Source organism: Gekko japonicus, unplaced genomic scaffold (assembly GCF_001447785.1).
Source record: "Gekko japonicus isolate JY-2015 unplaced genomic scaffold, Gekko_japonicus_V1.1 scaffold1822, whole genome shotgun sequence".
Taxonomy (NCBI): Eukaryota; Metazoa; Chordata; class Lepidosauria; order Squamata; family Gekkonidae; genus Gekko; species Gekko japonicus.
Window position 1 is genome coordinate 336994 of NW_015163657.1, and position 16625 is coordinate 353618.

Here is a 16625-nt window from a genome sequence, read left to right on the forward strand (position 1 = left end):
GCATTTCCTGCCAGATGGACATTTTATGACCAGAGGAATGGCCAAGCTTCATCTGCACTTCAAGGGAGCACCCTGACGCCAAGTTTTCACACTTGCCCAGATGCCCTCCTTTGAGTTAGGTCTTAGGTTACAATATTGTCCAACCCTCTAGGTAACCACCCCTCACTACATGCAACCAATAGGATTAGTTTTCGGATGGACTAACAGGTAGGTGGGTCAAGAGGTTGGCATAGTTACCTCCCATCCAAAGGACCACCTATAAAAGGTTGGGACCATTCACCTGGCCCTTCCTAGCTAGCATTCTCCGCAACAACCCCTGTCTGCTTTATACTCCCCTTTTGTCCAGCTTGCTATACCCAAACCCTTGCCTCTACTTTGATCTCTTGATCTGCAGTCAGGAGACCCACACGTGCTGGCTGGTTCTAGTCGTGTGTTAACTTCCCTAGAGTTCTATTTCTTTCCATCCATTCTTCATTGGAACAAACAAGCTTCAGGACAGATAAGTATCACCCCTCATCACCCCATCTCCTAATCCAAACTTACTTATTTTAATACTGTATTTCTAAGGAGCTTGATTGTATGTGCGAGCACATCAGTATTTTTTGTATGTGATTTATATTCTTAAGTAAAAGACATTTATTTCAAACAACACCAGCCTCGACTCCCTCTCTGGTAACCCTCCGTGGGAACAGGACCTTGGTATAGTTGGCAAGCACCCAGTTTAAAATTTGCCAATTGCTGTAGATAAAGCAATTCGGCTAACAAAGCGTTTTGCGTTTGTGCGCATGTGCAGTTCTGCAAAGCAGCACTGCTTTTAGGTTCGTGTTTGTGCGCATGCGCTTATGATAAACATCCGGTTTGCGATGGGACGTGGATGGGCGCCGGATGCCACGGGATACTAGCGCTCCCGCGATCAGATGCCCACCTGTGCCGCACATTTTCCGAATACTAGTGCACTTTCCTTAGTACTTTTTCATCCACATCTTCAGCGGGATGCCACGGGTTGGCCACGGGTGCGCTAAGCTTCCCAGATGTTGCGGTGTGATCGCGCCCCGAAAATCCGTCTAACATTTGTGCCTTTTGTGTGACAAATTCTCCGTGTGACCGGGGCCTTTAGATATTTTTCTTTGGCATAATACTTCACGGTTGTTCTGCTTATTTCCACCGCCCATCCCATGATCTCTCTTTTTGGTTTGCTATCTGGAGGTTGGCAATTTCATTCAGGACAGCTTGTCCATGCTAGGGAGAAATGTTGAATTTCTCCTTACTCTGCAGCTGTCAAAAGTACAGAACCTTTGTTAAAAACAAAAACAAAAACTTCATGCCAACCACAATAGCTAGGAAGTTATGTGAATTGTGATTCTCCATGACAAAAAAGCGGGCAGCATAATTAAAGCCAGCACTTCCCCCTCTTTTCTCTCTCTCTCCCAGTGTGTTCTCCCTGGCCTGGTCCCTCAAGATCAAATCTATTTGATTTCAGAACAAAAAATAAGTCAGAATAATGCACAAGACAACAATATGCCATCTGCTTTATTATAGCGCTAACTCCATGCGAGAGCCAAAGCAGCCATTAGACAGAAAGACTGGGACCAGTCATCTTGTCAGCCCTTTTCAGCTGTGGCAGGCCTGGTGTACACAGCACTCAGAGATGGCTCTCCAGACACAGGGGAGCATTTACAACAAGGAGAAAGCCAACAGAGACATTCTGAACTGCAATTCTTAACACTGATTTTTAAAGAAAGAAACTTTTTGAAAAATCAGGATCACTTATCAGAAAGTGTCTGGCCATGCAAATGAAGCCTATGCTAAGGACGAGTGTACAGCACAAACTAAAACTGATCATATAGTTATTCCATCTCCTTGGAGAATCTGGGGAATTATAAACTGGGGGGGGAGGGCTAGTGACATCTTAAATAACTCTCAGGACCTTCAGGAGGACCTATTTTCTATTATTACATTTTAAATTCCCTAAAAAATATTTTACTCTCTCCTTCTTCCTTAGGGCTTAGGTCCTTCCCCATTTAATTTTCACAAGGGTCCTGTGAGGTAGGGTTATAGTGTGAGAGTGAGTGATTGGCTTACTGCCAGGCACCCAGTGAGCATCACGGCTGAACATGGAGCTCCTAGATAGTCCCTCCACCCAGGTACTCAACAAACCCAGAAAGGCTCAGGCAGGAAGAAGCACTTAAAATGTGCATTCACTCCAGGTATAGCAGTAGTTTTAAACTCTCCATTTTAGTTCTAGTTTACTTCATTTATACCCTGCCTTTCTCCTAGGGTTGCCAGGTTACCTCTGGCCACCGGCAGGAGATGAGGGGGTAGGGTTGCCAGATCCAGGTGAGATGTGGGAATGGGTTTTGGGGAAGAAAGGGACCTTAGTGGGGTACATTGCCATAGAATCCACCCTCCAAAGCATCTGTTTTCTCCAGGGGGGCTGATCTCTGTAGTCTGGAGATGCACTGTAATTCCAGGGGATCCCCAAGTCCCACCTGGAGGCTGGCATCCCTACTTTGTCCCCAACAGAGACCTGAAGCAGCTTACAATATTGTTCTCCCCTTCTCCATTTTATCCTCACATCTACCCTGTGAGGTAGGTTATGCTGAGAGAGAATAACTGGCCCAAGGATAACCATAGGATTGCCAGCTCTGGATTGGGAAATACCTGGAGATTTTGGGGGTGGAGCTTGGAGAGGGCCAGGTTTGGGGAGGGGAGGGACCTCAGCCGGGTACAATGCCACAGAGTCCACCCTCCAAAGCAGCCATTCTCTCCATGGGAACTGATCTCTGCCGCCTGGAGATCAGTTGTAAAAGTGGGAGATATCCAGGCCCCACCTGGAGGTTGGCAACCCTAGTTAACCAGCAAGCTTCCATGACAGGGTGGGTCTCCCAGATTCTAGTGCTCCAATAACCAGTTCAGGGATTTCAGCAACATTCCTATAAAATGGAGAGAGAATGTTTGAGAGAAAATGACATATCAATCAATCTACACAAAGGGCTTGGAGCCACATGTTTTTAAAGGGACAGCTATGCTCTCAGTACATATCTGCCCTCACACTTCACATGTGCCAAGGATCATCCCACCTCTCACTAGTCTGAAATGCAGGAGCTACACTTTCTGCCCACAACAAAAAAGTCTGCAAATAACTGCTTTATCCCCTTTTGCAAATGTCTTATTTAGTGCATTACCCCAGAACTGAATGGAAGGGAAGATATTTATGCAGTTACATAATGCAGAGACTTTTGTTGCTTCTGGAGTCACAGATAAATCCTATGAGGCTCTCCCATTCCAGAAAAGCCATTCCTTTTTGTTGAGCTAGCTGACAGACTGTTCTGCCTTCTGCCATCAGTTTCCCACTCTCTTCTTGCTTCACCCTCTGCATGGGAAGGAGCAGGGCTATTTTTGGGCAGGAACGCACAGGAACGGAGGCTGGCTCTTGAGTTGGCCAAGCCCAGCAGGAACTCATTAGCATAATAGGCCACACCCAATAGCAGAAACTCATTAGGATTGGCTACATTAGGGGTGTGTGGCCTAACATGCAAAGGAGTTCCTGCTACAAAAAAAGCCCTGGGTTTTGACAACAAACAAGGTAAACAGAATAAGAAGGAAAAGGTGGGTATGGCTGGATGACCACATTTCTGGTAACATGGGGGTGTGGCCTAATGTGCTAATAAGCGGTGCTGTCAGGGTGTGGCCTAATATGCTAATGAGTTTTGCTGTTGGGTGTGGCCTATTATGCTAATGAGTTCCTGCTGGGCTTTTTCTACAAGAAGAGCCCTGAGAAGGAGAATGCTCACAGCAGCATGCTTCTGGCTACAGTGCTCAGGAAACCCTCCGGCATGCAGGAAGTTTTTGCTGCCTGGTCCTTTGCTATCTTGCTCAGTTTAATTGCTTGGGAAGGAGAAGCCTTCAGAGGTGTGTTGAGATATTATGTGGGCAGATTTCACGTTTCCCCTGCTATGTCAAGAGGTCTGTTGCAGAGCTTTATGAATATAAAGCACTTTATAAGTTCAAATCAATGATAAAATCACAGTGGACATTGGGGCTCTAGCCTTCCTCCTCCAATTAGGAATGCAAATTAAGCAACCAGCATCTTGCTTGCTCAAAATTAATCCCACCTAGAAAAGCCATTAAATGACAAAATTGTGAATGAAACTCAGCACATCTTGCTTTTTCCCACAGACTCACTTCCTTCCTAATTTTCCTCTTGCAGCCCATGGGATCAGAACGGACGGAAATGCGGAAGCGGCAGACATCTGCGGCCCAGGAGACACCCAGCTCCACAGAGGCCCAGCCTGATGAAGGAAATCGAGGTTCCAACGCCTGCTGCTTCTGTTGGTGCTGCTGTTGCAGCTGCTCTTGGTAAACCTGCATGTCATATTCAAAGCTGCAGGGGGACACCACAGCTAGTCACCATGGGAACATAAACATGTACCCCTTTGGGTAACCCGACAAGGCAGTTACAGTGGGAAGAAAATGCAGCCTTTGCATAGCTTTCATTTGTAGTTCTCAAGGTGAAAAAGAAAAAAAAATGAAACAAGATTTAAATAGAATCAAGATTTTTTTAAAAAACAGAAAAATGAACATTCAGGCACTATGTGTTTCTCTGCTACGATATACCCTAACAGGTTAGCCATATAATTTCAGTGCCTTTTTAGTCTACTCATTTGGAGAGTATACTTCAGTAGCAGAGCAGGTGGTTTGCATACAAAATCCAGACTCAATCCCTAGCACCTTCGTGAAAACCTTGGGAACTAAAAAGAATCTGGATGGAACCTAAGGACATGAAAAGCTTCTGCACCTGAGAGAATACAGAGTACTGCCTTAGATGGCTCAAGAGTTTTGACTCAGTAGAAAGTAGCTCAAAGTTTCGATTATATGTAAAGTATACCCATTCAGCAAATATTTCAGCATTTGAAGTAAACTTTGGGAGGTCCAAGTGATCAAAATAGTTTGTGATCTCACACTGTAGTTGCTTCATCCATGGAGAGCACCAGCTATAAATACCACTTCACATGGCGCTCTATCCACAGTACCATTCAGATTACAAAGGTTAACCAACCAGCCAAGCAAATACAAAAACTGAAGTGTTGCTCTGTCATGCAGAACCAGTTGTTTTACCAGGTTTCTTCATCGTTTTGATTGTGGTGGTAGTAACTACACGACTGATCATTGCATTTAATTGCAGAAATGGACTGGCATCCAGATTAGGTTTGTTCCTCTCAACTACTGTGTATCATCACCCAGTTAGAACCTCCTTCAAATGAAAAAGAGGAAGGCTTACATAACTTTAGTTGACCAAATACATCTGTGGTGGGGTGGTTGGAACCAAAAGCCTGGGAGGAAAATCTAAAATATTGTGTCACTCAAAGGCAGGGATAGTAGAAGGACTGTGGCTTTGTTTTTAATTACTTATTTATATAGCACCATCAAGATGCACCACACTTTACAGGGTATGAGACAGATGCAAGCCCAAGTAGCTTCTGATTTAAAATGTGATATAGGGAAGCAAAGGTATGGTGGGAAGTGGAAATAAACAAGGGAAAATGTGATATTCAGTTTAGTTCTAGGTGCTTAGGCTTTGTTTCAATAGAGAAGATTAGTTATGCCAAAGGTGGATTGTGAGGAGGGAAGCAAAAGCTAATTTAGAAGTCTTGCATATGTATTGTTTACCAAGACCAAAGAATTTAGGGCAGAACAGAGAGATGATAGCTATATACATGTATATTTGGCTCACATTTTGAAATCATCTTCAAAGGAAAGCTGCTCACCACTAATCCTCTATCAGAACAAGATGTGTAGAGACATATTTGGGTCTATTTTTAACAGATTTCAGCATGGAACAGAATTAATTTCCCCGCCATGGCTGAACTAGTCCATACAGCCCTGCATCTTCTCATCACTCTGTCTTGGATATGGACAGGATCAGGTGTTATTGAACTCCAAGGTTTGATTCAGGGGCAGATTGGGACATTAAGATGTTCCAGGAGCAAGCCAAGCCAAACAGTTCTTAAACCATCACAGGGACTGCTTGGCACAGCTTGCTCCTGGCAGTCAGGCAGGTAAGTTAGAAAGCCAGTCCACACTGGGTGGGATTAATAAAGCCACTGTTGCAGTTACTGCTTAGTCACACCGGTAATGGCTGCCTATGCTGGTACAGGAGAGATAATTGACTACCCAATCCACTTGATTTCTATCTAGTGATGACTGGTTGGACAACACAAAAGGGCCCATCTTGCAATTATTCTAAGAGCATATGATTCAAGTCTGAGAGGAGAAGCCTGCATTCTTCTCCTTCCAGGGCTAATAGCAGCTGCCAGTGGTGATTTCAATCAACAAAACCATGCACAGGGAAGAGTTAAACACCCCCCTCCCTTTGATCCGAACCAGGAGCATGTGCAGGTTCTATCTTCCTTTTAAGATAGCTGGGGATAGCTATTCATCTCATCTAATTTGTCCCTATTAAATTAATTATCCATTGCAGCCTAAACTCTTCTCTGCCTTCATGATTTTCTGAAGGCAGATCTACATTCACTAGCCACAAGACAGAGGTGACTCCCCACTGCCCAAGTCGTTCCATACTACTGAGCATGCCTCAAACTAGAAAAGTCCATCTGTTGCCCCAGATGACTGGAAAATTACTGCCTTTCCCTGGCTGTGAACATGCCTATCACACACAGACATGTTCAAAGCATGCAGAGGTTACAACTTCTCTCCAGCACATAGACCAGATGCATCCTGAAGTGGCTGGACAAGGCACCTGTATATGAGTCAGGGAGGAAGTTATTTTCCAGTGAGCTCCTGATATAGCCAAGATTACCATTTCAGTGTGCAAGGATCACTGTTTTTAAATACTGTTAATGAAGCACAGGTTTTAAGTTGCAGCTGGTTCCTCGTGTCTGTTTACCTCTCCTTGGACAAAATGGAAAGAAAAACACATAATGCATTTTCACAAATGGATACTTAATTTTCAAAGTCTCTAGATTCAATAAGAAATTCACAAGCTATTTTTATCCCATTTTCTATTTAATCCTTATTTTTTAGATTCACAAGTATCATGAGACAAAAAAACCCCCAAATTGCTCAATTGGATGCTAAAATTACTCGATATGCATGATGCTCAAAATTACTGCTTCCATTGAATAGCCTGGGTCCAGGCTTTAAGCAGAACAGCCACTCGTTACCTCTAAAATAACTCTTTTATCCTCCAAATAACTCTTCTAGGAGCAAGAAATGTGAAACAAACTGCTCTATTTATAATCCCTATTTATAGAAAGTATTTCCTGAAATAACCTGCACGAATTGCAAAAAAATAAAAATAAAAATTGCAACTATAGAATTTCCAGCATTCAAAGCTCTTTGGAAAATTAACCATTTTAGGGAACTAAAGGGGGGGGAGTCTCCAGCTGGGCTTTTGTTGGTTCAAGCCACAACTTCTGCCCCATCCCTCCCATCTGCATTTTAGGTTGGATGATGCTTTTTGCTTTGCAATTATAATGAATGGCCTTTCTTGTGTACACTTCAAAATTACGTGGGCACAGCTGCCATTTGCAGAATATGCCAAACACACATTTTTAAAGGGGAAAAGGAACATGGATGTCTTGTGTTATTTTGTATGGCATTTCGCTTAGTCCTGACAGTATCAGTTTTGAATACAATGTTTTTGCCAACCAGTTCTACTTTTCTGTAAAAAGGCAGGGGTTGCTATCCATAGTCAAAATGGATACACCATTCATATAGTTCTCTAAGAGGGTGATTGTGACACAGCAGAGGGGCTTAGTATGGGAAATCCAGGGGCAAAACCCTGCTCAGATATGCAGTTCACTGGGTAGCCTTGGACAAGTCATTAGTTCACAACCTAGCCTCTCTCTACAAGAGGTGTTAGAACCATAGTCTGAGCTTCCCAAATGAGGAGCAGGGAAAACACAGAGATAAGAACACAGAGATTTATTTATTTTTGCTGTCAAGTTACAGCTGACATATGGCGACCCTGTAGAGTTCTCAAGGCAAGAGGCATTCAGAGGTGGTTTGCCATTACCTGCCTCTGTGTAGTGACTCTGGAATTCCTTGGTGGCCTCCCATCCAAATACTGACTAGAGGCGACCCTGCTTAGCAGCAGGGATCTGATGAGGTAGGACTAGATTGGTCTATCCAGGTCAGGGTGAGATTTAAATATAGGAGGATAGTCTCTAAACGTTCACTGGGATTTCATATGTTGGCATCCATGGGTTGGACCTGTGGCTGTCATAATGCCTATTTTGGCAGTTAGCATACTCATGGAGAGCTACCTTTTCCCCAGAAGCATATGCACAAGCACATTCATATAGATACAGGCAATGCTCCCTCTAAGCTGTGGAGTCTTGTGAGCAAAAATTCTACTTTGTGAGCTACTGGCATGAAAGTTGTGAGCGAGCGATTTGACTACTACATAAATTAGTTTGCTCTGGAGCCATCCTTCCTGTGCTAAAAAAAAAAATTTGTGAGCCGGAAGCTAAAAAAACTGTGAGCTAACTCACACTAACTCAGCTTAGAGGGAACACTGGATACAGGGCTCCATGTACACATCAGAGCAGACACTAGACCTTGGAATCTGCCCATATGCTTTCTCATGTAGTAAGTTGTTTTTTTGGTCAAGAACCACTATGAACCAAATGGTGCACTGCTCATATTCAGTGGGAAAAGACAAACAAATTTAAGATATCACCTAACAATTAATTACAAGTGGGGACCTGCAAGGACTTGTGGGGGAGGGCATCTCATCTTCCCTCTCCCACTATTCTCTCTTTCCCAAAAAACTTCCCTGAAAGCCCCTACAGCCTCTCCCCCCCTTCAGCTTTCTCTCTGTGAGAAAACTGCATGGTGACAACCACTGAGCTGGGCACACCTGTATGGTGGAAAATCTTCAAGGACTTGTGGGAGGGAACTCACTTTCCTCTTTATCTACCTCTCCACACTATTTTCTCTTTCTCTCCTCCTGACAACTCCCATATCCTCATTTTTCTTTGCTTCCGTCTTTCCCACACATCAACCAACCTACCTTTTAACTGCCCCCACTATCAGCTATATTTATTATTTATTTACTTAATTTATACTTGACCTCTCTCCATATTAAGGACCCAAAGAAGTTTACATTGTTCTCCTGTCCTCCATTTTATTCTCACAAAACCCATGATGTATGTTAGGCTGAGAGGGTGCAGTTAGCATCTGGGCTTCCCAGAACCTACTTATTGGCTTTCATGTGGGGGGAGGGGTGTTGAATAGTAGCAAGCAGGCAGGCCTCAGTAAGGCATGCAACTCAGGTGGTAGCAAGTTGCCTGGCAGTTGCTACCCTCAAAGGCCAAAACATGCCTTGAAAGGGCCCTGCCCTCCCTCCTTCTGCCTTTTACTGACAGAAACCAAGCCTTGAAGGCCTGCAATACTGTTATGGTTGCCTAGCAATGGCCACTGAGGCCTTAGTTTCTTAAAGCTACAGGCATTGCTTCTATTTGTTTAGTAGTTGCCAGCTTCAGGCTGGGAAATACCTGGAGATTTTGGGGGTGGAGCTTGAGGAGGGCAGGGCTTGGAAAGGGGAGGGACTTTGATGGAATATAATGCCATAGAGTCCACCTTCCAAAGCAGCCATTTTCTCCATGTGAAATCATCTCTGTCGCCTCTTGAAGAATCTTGCTAGCTGTGAATTCTGTTAGGCTGAGTGCCACGTCCTTGAGAATTTGATTGGCAAGTCCCTCTGTTTTCTAAGAGCAATATCTGATTAATATACTGAAGCTTACATTATATTATATATCAACAGATTGAAAACATTAGAATTATACATTTCTTGTATTCTGTAAAACCTGAGGAAAGCAGCAGAAATGAGTCAACAATGTTTCTCGTAGTCTTACAGTTTCCTTGCATCTTCATTTTTGTCTAGACTTCCATGTCGACTTATAATCCTGTGGGGCTAACGCTATAACTTGGGATGTTTTGTATTTAATTTACATTGTAATTATTCTGATTGTGATATAATAAACTAGCACTAAAAATACCAATATATTGGAATAGGAAAAAAGTTTAGAAGTTGATATAAGATTACATTGTTGTTATTGTTTGTTCACTACACGGTGCTTTAGTGTTATTAATTCCCACCATTTACACCGTGGTCATCTTGTTGTATTGTTGCCACCTGGAGTAAGGCAACTCCCACCAATGCATTTTTCTTTTTAGATTTCAGATTTCTTTGCAAACCAAGCTTTTTGTTCAGGCTTGTAGAAAGATCTGATGTGTCTGTTCTGACTCCAGTCTTTAGCATTAAGTATCCTTAGATCTGGCCACATTGAGAATTAAATATATTTATTTCAGTATGATCAGACTTGGTTTGTTACCTTGCAGCCTTACTGTAAGGAATCAAGATGAGAGAACAAGAGCAGCATCACATGAACACAGAACAGACACCATTCCAGATTCTGAAGAAAGGTAATAAAGCGATATAGAAGGGTTTTTGTTTTTTTTTAAAGTTTGATATATTGTGTTATCTGTAACAAAGCACCTGCAGAAAACATTTCCTGGCAGTTCTTTCCTGCCTCACCCTTTCCCCTAGCAACATCCCCAATACCTCTGAAAAGCTTATGCAATCAGCTGTGTCTCCTATGTGGGTAAGAAGTCATGCAGCCTTGAGGGGCTGCAGTAAGATAGAGAAGCGAGGTGAAATCATTCCTACCTTGCTCTTTCTGCAACAGAAGCAGGGGTCATTTCGTAGAAAAAGAGGTGCAGGAGCTCATTCGCATAACTCATTAGCATAACTTATTTGCATATGCCACACCCCCTGACATCACTGGAAGGCAACACCCACCGCTCAGGCTCCACTGGACTGTTTTGGATTGCTAGCTATTGGGAGGGGGGGATGTGCATATCTGTCCTTGCAGAGGAGGGAGAGCTTGTACCTGAATAAAACTTGGTCTTAAAGGTGCCACTGGACTGTTTTGGACGGGGGGGGGGAGCTCTGCAACTTACCTGGCTGCTTCTTGCTCTGACTGAGGGCTGGGGGTGGGACTTGTTGCATGTGCCCGCCCCCTGGGCTCTTTACTGCCGGAGCTCCACTCCTGTGCGCTCCTGCAGGAAATGACCCCTGAACAGAAGCACCACTGGTTGATTAAAGTGGTTCTCTCTCCTCACTGCAGCTTCCCAAGCTACATGTCTTTCTGTGCATGTGTTCATCTACATCCAATCACTTGACCTGTAACTCTGCCAAGTGATAAGAATTTTTTACTTACTGGCTGGAGATTTCCGAGCATATATAGATGGTGTGGCAAGATTCCCTCAACATTCTATCAAATTTTAACTTCATAATGCTATCTGCTTCTTCCTCCTGCTGCAGCTCAACTCCTACTCTGGAAGATGTTAACACCTGGGCTCAATCATTTGACAAATTAATGAGGACACCAGCAGGAAGAAATGCTTTCAGGGAGTTCCTCCGAACAGAATTCAGTGAAGAAAATATGCTTTTCTGGATGGCCTGTGAGGAACTAAAGCGAGAATCCAACAAAAAACAAATTGAAGAGAAAGCAAGGCTAATATATGAAGACTATATTTCGATCCTTTCTCCAAAAGAGGTTTGTAACCCTCCTCAAAACTGACTGAAACTAAGTGACTGAAATAAAATATTAAATAGTATATCATTAACAGAAACATGGAAAAAATAATGTAACCTATGAAGAGAACACTTAGAGTAATGTGCTTTAAAGTTTTTCGCCCTCGTGCAGTAGCTCCTTCTTCTGGGGAATGCAGATAGAAGAGGCAAAATATCATTGGAGAACAAATGTACTTGATGCTTGAGTGTTGCAGTTAAGGGCCCGACTTGTCCAGAAGGACAGTGCTGAGGTGGGCAAATGGACAGGATCATTTCAGACTGCTTTTGGTGTGGGATTATACATTTCAAAGCTCTCCAAAATTAATGACATCTCCTGTAAGTGGAAAGAATGTCAAAGACTGCTAGTTCTCCCAGATGAGACAATTTATTGCACTGATTTTCACAATGGAAAATATTAAAAATGTGACTGCCCTCTCTAAAGCCATATAGCCTAGAAGTGACACAGCCTATTTTATCACCTCATTCTGTACAGATCAAGCCCAAGACAGGTTAATATGTTTTGTGGGGTAGGGGTTGAAGAGAATTCTTGCATTCTCGTTAGAATCATATAATCATAGAGTTGGAAGGGACCTCCAGGGTAATCTAGTCCAACCACCTGCACAATGCAAGAAATTCACAAATACCTCCCCCCCACCTCCCGTGACCCCTGCTCCATGCCCAGAAATGGGCAAAAAAACCCAAAACCCCTCCAGGATTCCCGGCCAGGCTGGCCTGGAGAACAATTGCTTCCTGACCCCAAAGGGGCAATCAGCATTTCCCTGGGCATGTAAGAAAGGGCAATGAGACCTAAGCACTGATGCAAAACCTCCTGCTCTCCCTCTCATGATCTGCCTAAGTTCACAGAATCAGGATTGCTGTCAGATGGCCATCTAGCCTCTGTTTGAAAACCTCCAAAGGAGGAGAGCCCACCACCTCCCAAGGAAGCCTGTTCCACTGAGGAACCCAGAAAACAACTCCACACCATCCTCTATATAACAACCCTTCAAGAACTTGAAGATGGTTATCATATCACCTCTCAGTTGTCTCCTCTCCAGGCTAAACATACTCAGCTCCTTCAACCTTTCCTCATAGGACTTGGTCTCACCATATTCATTGCCCTTCTCTGGACACGGTCCAGCTTGTCTGTAACCTTCCTAAATTGTGATGCTCAAAACTGAACACAATACTCTAGGTGAGGTCTAACCAGAGCAGAGTAAAGAGATACCATCACTTCACACGATCTGGACACTATACAGCCCAAAATGGCATTTGCCTTTTTAGTTACCACATCACATTGCTGACTCATGTTTAGTGTATGGTCTACTATGACCCCTAAATCCTTTTCTCACATACTACTGCCATGACAAGTCTCCCCCATCCTATAATTATGCATTTGATTTTTCCTATCTAAATGCAAAACTTTATATTTATCCCCACTGAAATTCATTTTTTTTTGTTTTAGCCCAGTTTTCTAGCCTGTCAGGATCATCCTGTATGTATCCTGACTCTGTCTTCTACCATATTTGATACCCCTCCAAGTTTTGTGTCATCTACAAATTTAATAAGTTTTCCCTCTCTTCCTTCATCCAAATCATTTATAAAGATGTTGAACAAAACAGGTCCCAGGACAGATCCCTGATCTTGATAGCCACAGATCTTGTGGCTATCAAAGTCTCGCCATATAATAAACCGACATGGAGTGATTTTTATCTTGTCACAGTTAAAGAAATGGAAAGTCTAAGAAGCCTATTAAAACAGTGTTTGTAGTGTCTCCATTTTTCTCCAAAAGGACCTCTTTCATGTGATAGTTTCATAAACAGCATCTATGTTCCTCTGCTTGAAATATAGTTTCTTTACAAACTTGAAGTCCGCCAAGTTTGACACAGATCCCCATCTCGTGTACTGCAATTTGCTAAGCACAAGGCAGCCTCCTGTTTTTTGAGATGCAAGCAGCCAATAAAAACAGGAACTTGAGATCTAAATTCCGCCCCTGAGGTTTTGCTCATGGGGGTGGGGGAGAGGACTGCTTCCTTTCAGCAGCAGCCCCTGTGCTCTCCAAAAAGCCCATGTGAAGGGCAGAATAGCCTTCAAAACAGCATCCTATGAGGTAAGACTGGCTATTGCCAGAAAAAAAATCAGCAGTCTTCTTGTGCATGCATGCACTACTTTGCAACTGCTTCTCTGGCTTCCAGGCAGAAGGTATATCTAGTTCCCATTCACCTGCCATAAGGAGCTGGTGGGCTGCACTTGGCTCGATTGGTCACAATCTATATCAGTCTGATTGAAAACTATTTTGCCACATAACCACAAAAGAGGAACTTTTCCTTCCTACTGTGAAAAAATGTATAGGTCAAAAACATGATCACAATGTCTTTTAGGTTTCTGTGGTAGAAGATCTGTGACCTCAGATCTGGGAACCAATTGCTTCTTGCTAAGATCTGTTGAGGCATTGGGTTTTTATACTGATATTGTTTTTAGATAGATTTTTAAATATATTTGTCAATTTGTTACATTATGAATTTTATGATGGAACTCACCCTGAGCCCGCTTGCGGGGAGGGCAGGATACAAGTTGAACCAAATAAATAAATAAATAATAAACAAACAACTGAAATGAGTAAAAAAAGTGTACATGTATTCAGTGCTACCAACCCCCCAACCAGTGTTCCCTCTAAGCTGAGTTAGTGTGAGCTAGCTCACAGTTTTTTAGCCTCTGGCTCACACATTTTTGTCTTAGCTCAGGAAGGATGGCTCCAGAGTGAACTATTTTATGCAGGTGCCAAATGGCTCGCTCACAATTTTAACGCCAGTGGCTCACAAAGTAGAATTTTTGCTCATGAGACTCCACAGCTTAGCGGGAACATTGCGCCCCAACCCCCACTTTTACAGTAGGATAGAAAGGGATGTTATTGTACACTCACAAATATTTTCTTTATTCACAGGTCAGCTTGGACTCTAGAGTAAGAGAAGTTATCAACCGGAATATGCTGGAACCATCACAACATACTTTTGATGATGCTCAACTCCAGATTTACACTTTAATGCTCAGAGACTCCTACCCGCGGTTTATGAACTCTGCTGTTTATAAGGACTTAGTTCAGTCAGTCTCTGAGAAGTCTGCTGAAGCATAGAAATTAATGTATTTTACACACACATGGACACAAATGATACTTTGGACTATCATTCCCAAATGCAGAATTTAGAATTGATGAGTTCATTACTTGAAAATAACTCAGGCAAATTGTCAAATATGTTCTAAATATGGAAGTCTCCAGAGCCACTAGCTATTTGCAACTTCTTGTCTAGGACGTGAGATGTGGTGGCAGAGAATATGGAGCACAAAAAAAAAATCACACATGCTTAAAAATCATACTTGGGGACCATTTTAATATCCGTTAAAACTAATCACAAAGAAAACCGGGATGATGGGAGCTGTCTCATCACTCAGCATTCAAACCACATGTTGTACTTCAACTGTGAGGACACAGAACACGTGGGATCCGGCTTATGCTGGTGCACAGATTCACCTTTAACTGTATTACGCCATGTCTGCATTCAAGCCATCAGAAAATAACTGGGCAGATATCACAACAAATGTATGTAAGTGCAGCATGTTCAATGGGGTAGTGGACTTGTTTCCCTTAAACTGTAATCTGTCTCCCCACTTCCAGCATTCATAACCAATTTTAGAGACTGAGCCTTACTGATTCCAGTCAATGGGACTTTGCCTTCAATACAGAGTGAATCACACACTTACTTGGACATGAGCTGAATGTTAAAGGTCAGCAAGGCAATGTAAACAATTTTTCAAATAAACAGATGAAAGGCACTGGTTGGAATAATACTGCCTGTAAAGTGTTGTTTTTTTTACTAGGATGCATTTTTAAAACGGCATCGTTAATATATCTAGACAAATAAACCAACTTACTTTGATAAGGGAAAGGCGTTGGGAATTCTCTGCCTTTAATAAGGCACACACACACCCCGCCGCCTTCTCTTCAGCTTCTTTGTATTACTCAGCCTTACCTGCAAGTATTGTTCTGGGTTGGTGCTCAAGCTACCATTATTCTGTATATGAAGATTTGAATAGCATCATTTTAACCAAATTAAGAGAGGAATTAAATTTCTCTCTCTCAGTACAGCTAGGCTAAGGACATTAAGTATTCTCTTGTTTTACCAGCAAATGATAAATTTCCTAAACATACACTCTGACTCAGAAGATATATTTGCATTGGTCTTTACCCAATCACATATTCCAAAGACCTGCTTTCTTAGGAGGGGTGGCAGTTTCCAACAATTCACCCTTCCCACCGTAGACCACCAACCTTGCTGTTTCTGAAGTCCACTTGCCTTAAAAAAAATGGAACTGCATGGTTAGATACATGTCACTGCAAAGACCCTTAATGGGACAGTTTTTATCTACAAGTGAACAGATAAACCATTATTCGTTTCTAAGCAGAAGATAAATTCTAAAGAGGTCACAGAGGTCAAGACTGCTTGCAAAGTAGACACACTGATTTCGAAACCTCAGCCCAGGGACCTGCAAGAAACTTGCAGAAGCGGCTATCTTATTCTCCCACCTCTGCTTCTTCCCCTCTCCCCCTACTTCTCTCAGACTTTTTCCTTCCTGCCACCCCTTTCTCTCTCTCTCTCTCTCTCTCTCTCTCTCATCCCTCCATACCTTGCACTTCCTTTCTGCCACCACCCCATCACTCTTTCTGCTCCTGTCACTCTCCCAGCTTCCCACTTACTCTCCCCCCCACAGCAGCAGTGGCAGAAGCTGCTCTCCAGGAATCACAACAGATTGCCCAAGTAGAGAGATCAGCTCCTCTTAGGGTTGCCAGCTCTATGTTGGGAAATTCCTGGAAATTTGGGGGTGTAGCCTTGGAAGGATGAGGTTTGAGCTTGGAAGTGACCTCAGCAGGGAATAATACTATAAACTCCACCATTTAAAGCAGCCATCTTCTCTGGGAGAACTGATCTCTGTCATCTGGAGATCAGTTGTAATTTCAGGAGCTTTCCAA

General features: G+C 43.0%; 1 protein-coding gene across 1 annotated transcript in view; it reads left to right on the forward strand.

Annotated features, from left to right (window-relative positions):
- Positions 1 to 14745, forward strand: part of RGS20 (regulator of G-protein signaling 20) — a 29952-nt gene extending 15207 nt beyond the window's left edge. The window contains exons 2-5 of the mRNA XM_015407714.1: positions 4211 to 4359; positions 10366 to 10449; positions 11351 to 11585; positions 14544 to 14745. Coding sequence (XP_015263200.1) covers positions 4211 to 4359; positions 10366 to 10449; positions 11351 to 11585; positions 14544 to 14732 — 657 coding nt within the window. The 3' untranslated portion in view covers positions 14733 to 14745. The remainder of the gene's footprint in view (positions 1 to 4210; positions 4360 to 10365; positions 10450 to 11350; positions 11586 to 14543) is intronic.
- Positions 14746 to 16625: the final 1880 nt, after the last annotated feature.